The sequence below is a fragment of the Trichomycterus rosablanca genome, chromosome 10, assembly GCF_030014385.1.
Source record: "Trichomycterus rosablanca isolate fTriRos1 chromosome 10, fTriRos1.hap1, whole genome shotgun sequence".
Classification (NCBI taxonomy): domain Eukaryota; kingdom Metazoa; phylum Chordata; class Actinopteri; order Siluriformes; family Trichomycteridae; genus Trichomycterus; species Trichomycterus rosablanca.
This window is the reverse complement of record NC_085997.1, coordinates 25,387,944-25,395,206: the sequence shown is the minus strand read 5'-3', so window position 1 is coordinate 25,395,206 and position 7,263 is coordinate 25,387,944. Positions and strand designations below refer to the sequence as shown.

Here is a 7,263-nt window from a genome sequence, read left to right as displayed (position 1 = left end):
CATCAATGCTCCTTTTATGTTCGCATCCCCTATTACATATTCACCTGTCTACCTGTTTTACAATTTTTCAATCCTTGGATTGCCTTTGTGCCAGTGTTTTGAGTAGGTGTTGCCGGCATCGTATTAGGATATAGCAAATATTTTAATGCTAAAAGTTGACAGGGCAAAGCATTAAATATCTCTTTGTGCTGTTTTTAATTAAATTTTATCAATCACCAAATCATTATTTTTATTTGCATTGTATCTACTGTCCCAACATTTTGGATTTGGATTTGTACTTTATTTTTTAATTTGTGTTGGGTGTTCTTCTTCAGTGCTCTGCTTAAGCAGTGCGGTGAAACATCATCAAAGTGCGCAAGTGAAACGAATCTGCATTATAGCTGGGGGTTCGACACAGGAACACTAAACCTCTCCTAATTATTACTGCTCATAAGTTCTCTCCACTAATGAAATTCCTTGCTCATTGTTTTAGTACAATAAGTCTATACACTGAAATACAATTGAAAAACAGTTAAAAATCAATATAAAACACAATAAAACCTGCACGTTATCTTTACTTCTTTATTGTTTCCTTATGCTTCTTAATCGTGTTGATGCTTAAAGGCCCATTAACAGATGGTGCACAAACGGTAAAAAAAGCACAAAAGTGCAAAAGCTATTTTGTCACTACTCATGTGAATGCGCCTTTACTTAACGGAATACGGTATTCCAAGATCAAGCATTAAGAAGCGATTAAGAAGCGTAAGGAAACAATAAAGAAGTAAAAGTAAAGTGCAGGTTTTATTGTATTTTTATATAGATAATTTAGTTTTTAAATTGTATTTCAGTGTTTTTAAATTATACTTGTGTTATTTTCAGTGTATAGTGTCAAAAACAACCCCATTGTATATGCAATTCCACGGGACCATGGAATGCATTATCAGGTTTCCCAAACATCCTTTTGAAACTCAACGCTTTTAAAACTCGACACCAGTCCCAGGACTTTTAAGGTACCACTGTAGTGTGTATTGTATTATAGGTGGCGCACTATTCTAACACACTATGTAGGGCAGTAGGACGAGATTTGGGACGTAGAGATCCTATAGATGTGAAGATCGGCCTTACCAAGTTCTAACTGCCATGGTAAACGTTCTGTATATGCATGAGAGCGCCTAGACAAGCTAAGGTTGTCTTGTTGTTTTAGTACAATAAGTCTATATAAAAACACTGAAATACAATTGAAAACAGTTAAAAATCTATATAAAAGTACAATACAACCTGCACTTTATCTTATCCTTTACTGAATGGAATACAGTACTCCAAGATCAAGCATCTCCACGATTAAGAAGCATAAGGAAACAATAAAGAAGTAAAGGTAAAGTGCAGGTTTTATTGTATTTTATATAGATTTTACCTGTTTTTTAATTGTATTTTGGTGTTTTTTATATTATATTTGTGTTATTTTCAGTGTATAAGTCTCAAAAACAACCCCATTATTTTACATTTGCCTAAAAGATATGCAGTTCCATGGGACCATGGAACGCATTATCAGGTTTTCCATACATACTAATGGGAAAAAATACCTTGAAACTCAACGCTTTTAAACTCACACCAATCCCGGAACCAGTTGACGTCGAGTTTTAAGGTACCACTGTAGTGTGTATTGTATTATAGGTGGCGCACTATTCTAACACACTATGTAGGGCAGTAGGACGAGATTTGGGACGTAGAGATCCTATAGATGTGAAGATCGGCCTTACCAAGTTCTAACTGCCATGGTAAACGTTCTGTATATGCATGAGAGCGCCTAGACAAGCTAAGGTTGGTAATACAATGTATTTTTGTATGGAGATGAGTGGAGATGTGTGTGTGTGTGTGTGTGTGTGTGTGTGTTTCGTGACTCGATAAATCACGAATGCAGCGTGCGCAGAATTTATACAATAAAAAAGCACAAAAATATTAAAAGGAAGAGCTGGAGTTACAGAATTAGCTACATACGACAGCATGATGTAAGGACGCTTGAACTTTTTTCACCTTGCAGGCTGACGGGGAACAGCAGCGGGGGGAGGGGAGGGGAGGGGAGGAGGAGTGTGAATACCAGGAATCGTCTCGTAGAAAAAGGTCACGCTGATTATTTATGGGCAACCCGCCAGGCGAGTGCGCGCGAGCGTGCGAGCGTGTATGTGTGTGTGTGTGTGTGTGTGTGCGCTTGCTTACTGGAAGGAGAAGGGGGTGGAGCCGTTCAGAAATATCAGTGGGTTCCCACTCGATGAAGAGAGCAGGACTTGCACTACCCCTCTTCAGGGGGAGCCGTGAGCGGGTTATCACATTCAAGGCAAAAGTGTCCGCCATAAAAACCATTTCCCGACAGCGCCACTTTCAGCAGAGCCGCTTTCTACACCGCCTATCAGTGCACACTGGCAGAGAAGGAGCCCTCCCGAAAAGAGAGAGGTCTCCTCTGTCCGACATCACTGCAAGATTGGCTCGCCTAAGACTTTCAAGGTAACTGTGCAGCGGTTTATGTTCTGAATATTACATATGCTAGTGTGCTTTATTACAAATATATTCGAATATATGTTTCTTTATGTTTGTATTAAACTGTTTGGGGACGGGTTGCATGTATTTGGTTTTTGGTGCGTTTGTAGGTCATTTGGTTTTAGCTTTGCTTATATACTCATTATGCATATAAAATCATTATATATATGCTACAATATTAGCTATATACATTAATACTGAACAGTATAATAAGGTACCTTAATAAGGTACATATTTAGCTGTTTTAGACAGCATTGATAATCATTTAGGGGGTTGTTGTGCTGCAGTAGCATTTATAAGAGTTCCCCCATAGGGAGAATCCACTATCCTAAAACCAGCAAGATGCCATACAGACCCTCCTTTGTCAGAGTTTAGGGGTGGAAAAGGCATCCTTTATCCTGTTTTGTAGCACTCATTGTGGGGTACCTACAATTCAAGGAGAAAGTGTCCACCTGGCACGGTGGAGGAAATGGGTCATTCACAATCTAGAGCACCTCATTCACACATCTTATGCCAAAAGCCTGTAGGCGATCGAACTGTTGCCTGTATCAGGTGTACCCAGTCAGCAGTGCAGCAGTTAACTAAAAATAGTATAGGCTATTGCACACTAGGCTATTGGTCTTCATGAATATTAAAAAGAATATGAGACACACTGCTGTGTTGTCCACCAGTGGTTTCCCACCATTGTTCTGGAGTACTTATGACATAGTGTCTTGCGTATCCTGCTCTAATCTACCTGATCAAGCTGTAAACTATTCACCTAGCCCTTCCTGAATGTTTTTGTGCTAGAAAAACTAAAAATAATAGAGGGAAGGGTGTATTCTAAAACTATGGACCAGTGTCTTAGACCTTAATGACTTGGATGATAAGGGTTTGAACTTGCACAAGATAGTGAAACATTTGTTATGAAGACATGCAAATACTAACATGTTCATGTTCCTTTTCAGCTGCATCCCTTACCCATCGAGCCGTCCGTGCTTCTGGATGTTGAGGAGACGCAGGAGCTGTGGGCATTGTGTTGGTGCTGCGTGGTGCCCGTGCACCCTGGCTGGGACGAGCCCGCGGCCCTGGACCCCCACGGTGGGACGGGGCACGGGCAAAGCGCCATGGTAACTCACAGCAGGCACGAAGGCGCCATGAGCAGCAACCCCTTCCAAGGCAGCGTACGCCTGCCCGCCCACCGCTACAAGACCTTCAGCTCACGGGCACAGTATCAGATGGTTGTAGCAGCCGTGCACAAGTTACAGGAGAGCGGCTTCTATTGGAGTGCAGTAAGTGGGAAGGAGGCCAGCGCCCTGCTAAGTGCGGAGCCACCAGGCACGTTCCTAGTGCGCGACAGCTCAGACAACCGACACTTCTTCACCCTGAGCGTAAAGACATCCACGGGCACTAAAAACCTGCGCATTCAGTGTGACGCCTGCTCCTTCTTCTTGCAGACTGATCCACGTAGTGCGCAAACCGTACCACGTTTTGATTGTGTATTGAAACTCATACATCATTACATGCCCTCCACCAGAGGAGCAAGCACTGCATCTGGAGCAGGAGTGGACGGTGATGGTGGCAGTGCTGGGGCAGATGGGAGTACATACTTTATCTACTCTGGAGGAGAAAAGATCCCTCTGGAGTTGCTGCGTCCTTTGGCATCAAGTATGTCCACACTGCAGCATCTCTGCCGCAAGACACTCAATGGCCACATAGAAGTGTCTGCTAAACGAGATCAGCTGCCTCAGTCACTCCAAGAGTTCCTCCAGCAGTATGATGCACCCATCTAACAACCACCACGTAGGTCTGGAGAACAAAGGCTAAACCTGAACTCTATGGGCAATGGTGACCAGCAAAAGCCCACAGAAAGATGGAAAGCTGGCAATGTTAGGAAGCTCTGGAGTCCAACGAGGCATGAGCGGACTGCTCAGAGAAGCGCTTAGCATCTATCAGTATTGCAGGCCAGCTTGGGCTTACTGTGCCTTCGACCTCTTTAGAGTGAACGCTGGCAGGAGGTTGCTGTGTGATGGACAGCACAAATATACATTTACATGCAGTGGGATGAACTGTTGAACTGACAGCTGAGCAGTCAGACAGAAGAAAAGTTAGTCCAAACAGGCACTGTGTTTTCATTCATGGGTCTGCTCAAAAAACCCTTTTGAAAATTAACACAATGATAGATGGTAGAGGGTACAAGGGTTAAAGTGTGCTGCCTTGGCTAAGCATAGCAATAGCAGCCTTTTGCCATATGAAAAAAAAAAAGCTCTTTCTCACCATGTCACCCCTACTTGGCACACTGACTCTGCTCACAAGAGTTCTGGATGCCTGTGTTTGAGTTAGCCCACATTTGACTATGTGAAATGACATACACATTTCCACTGCACTTTGCCAATCATACATGGGTGTGAGGAGGCAAATGGGTGGCAGTTCACTACTGGCACTGCTATGTCAACATTGTTGACTACATGGCATCATAAAACAAATTCCTCAAAATGCATTAATACAAATTATTAAAATAGACAAGAGAGGCCTGTTAATACAGGTACTTTCAGCTTTTGGTAAAGCTTCTTTGAATGAAAACTCAATGGACTGTTGTTACATTATTTTAAACAGAAAGTGGTTTCGTTTGGCTGGTATTAGAATTAAAATACAACACAAGCTTCCGAACAAAGCCAAGCACAGTATGCAAGATCCTTATTTACCGATCATGAAGTACTGTGTTCCTGTAAAACCAGAGGCATTTCTTCTGTATGTGCTGTAAGTTATCAGTCATGCCTCATATCCCTCATTCAATAATAATGTTTTTTTTCAGCAGACACGCTGTCTACAGTTAAATGAATGTATCGTGAGTCAATAGAAGGGCTTATGGTTTCACAGAAGTTTTTGTTGTGTGTTTTTTTTTGTATTTTGTCAAATAGAGACAATGTTTACATGTGTCACAACAAGAAGACAACATGTTTTTGTACTCTTGTCTTTTATAAAGATTTGGCATTTAAGGTCTAGTCTAATGACCCACAGTGCAAGCTTGACATTCTGAAAACAAAGGCATTACAATAGAAAATGCAGCAAGGAACTTTGCACATATTTATATTTCTAAAATATTTCAATAATTTATATTAAAGAATACTATTTTTACATAATGTATCTTGTGTCTTAAATTCTTGAGCAAAAGCATTCATGCTTTTTTGTGTAAGAATGTTTGAAAGTAATTTTACTATTTAGAATTTAAAAATAGGCACATATACACACACGTTTTGCAGTAGAGGGCAAAAACCCACATTTAAAATCCATTTTAGTTTGCTGTGCCAAAAAGAGGAACATTAACATACAAGTTAACAAAATGTTTGAGTGTGTTTTGCAGTGTGCATGTATTACATTACAGTGAAACTATCTCTTCAAGCCATGGTGGTAGTTTTTATTATACAGTCTTTAACCTATAAAAAGTTAGTGAGCAAGGTAATTAGTTTATTAGTTGTATTATTATGTTTATATACAGTTAGGTTGAGCTGTCAATTGATAAGTGACAAACTTTTTAGCATATATACATGTGAACGGTTACTTATTTTTTTTAGATTAATATTTAGATTGAATTCAGTTCTCAATCTTTTATGTAAATGTAATTTTAATGTGACTGTAAAGGTATTTGACAGCCCTATTCATAACGATTTCTACATGATTACATGCCCAAATTACCACCAAGCTTTTCTTTGCTTGAATATTCTGTGTAGAAAACATTTCCCATTTGTTGCTCAGAGACTCGCTGATGGAAATACCACATCAAATATCTCTCTCTCTGATAAACAAAGGACTGTGGCTCACTTTTTTCCCCTTCATGTTTTGTATCTGTGCTTACAGGATGTCACCTGGTGCACTCTGTTCAGCTCAGCTCTTTACATCTTTGCTAACTGATCATTTCTTTTTGAACATCATATTCACAAACCAGGCATCAGACATTTCAAATGTCATATTTTGGAAATATGACTACACATAAAAATGTATATGACAGTCATGTAAAAATATATGACAGTCATGTAAAGAATTATTCTTAGCACCTATGACACACTGTTCAATTTACTAAGAACTTAATTTACTGTGTTTAAACAGCCACAGCAATTGTTTATAGCTTCACGCTAATGATAAGAATCCCAGATCTGAGCTCCTAATGGCTCATTGATTACTAGCTCACTGATTGATTATTTTGCACTGTAAGTAAAAGCTGGTGTCAAACCTTTTTAGTCTTATTACTGTAGTTGACACGTGGTAAAAGTAGCTTATTAAAACACTTAAAAACAAAATGTAATGAAAGTCCTGAATACATTTTAAAGTCAAGCTGAATTCACCTAATGGTAACACCTTATTAAGTACTCCAATTATTTATTCATTTATTTATTAGGATTACACACTTTGGTTACATTCATGACAGAAATGGTAGATACTCGTTACACAAGATTCATTCATTCACAAGTTTAATGTCAAACACAGTCATGGACAATTTTGTATCTTCAGTTCACCTCGCTTGCACGTATTTGGACTGTGGTGGGAAACTGGAGGTCCCAGAGGAAACTCATTCAGACACAGGGAAAAATGCAAAGTCCACACAGAAAGGACCCGGACTGCTCCACCTGGGAATCGAACCCAGGACCTTGCTGTGAGGGAACAGTGCGGACAGTGTTGAACCACCGAGACATCCACTCTACCAATTAAAAGTTTGGACACACATAGTCAGATTTTTTATGTGAAGTATTTTTTGACCATAGGAATGTAAAT

At 39.9% G+C, this 7,263-nt stretch overlaps 1 protein-coding gene across 1 annotated transcript; it reads left to right on the top strand.

The window, feature by feature from the left end:
* Positions 1–2,297: 2,297 nt before the first annotated feature.
* socs3b (suppressor of cytokine signaling 3b) lies at positions 2,298–5,636 on the top strand. The gene is made up of 2 exons (XM_063003725.1): positions 2,298–2,481; positions 3,462–5,636. Exon 2 carries the CDS (start codon positions 3,621–3,623, stop codon positions 4,284–4,286), a length of 666 nt encoding a protein of 221 aa, XP_062859795.1. The 5' UTR covers positions 2,298–2,481; positions 3,462–3,620; the 3' UTR covers positions 4,287–5,636.
* The last annotated feature ends 1,627 nt before the right edge of the window (positions 5,637–7,263 follow it).

What these genes read in the sequence shown, in the direction of transcription:
- socs3b (XM_063003725.1), top strand. Translation starts at nt 3,621, where the DNA reads ATGGTAACTCACAGCAGGCACGAAGGCGCCATGAGCAGCAACCCCTTC.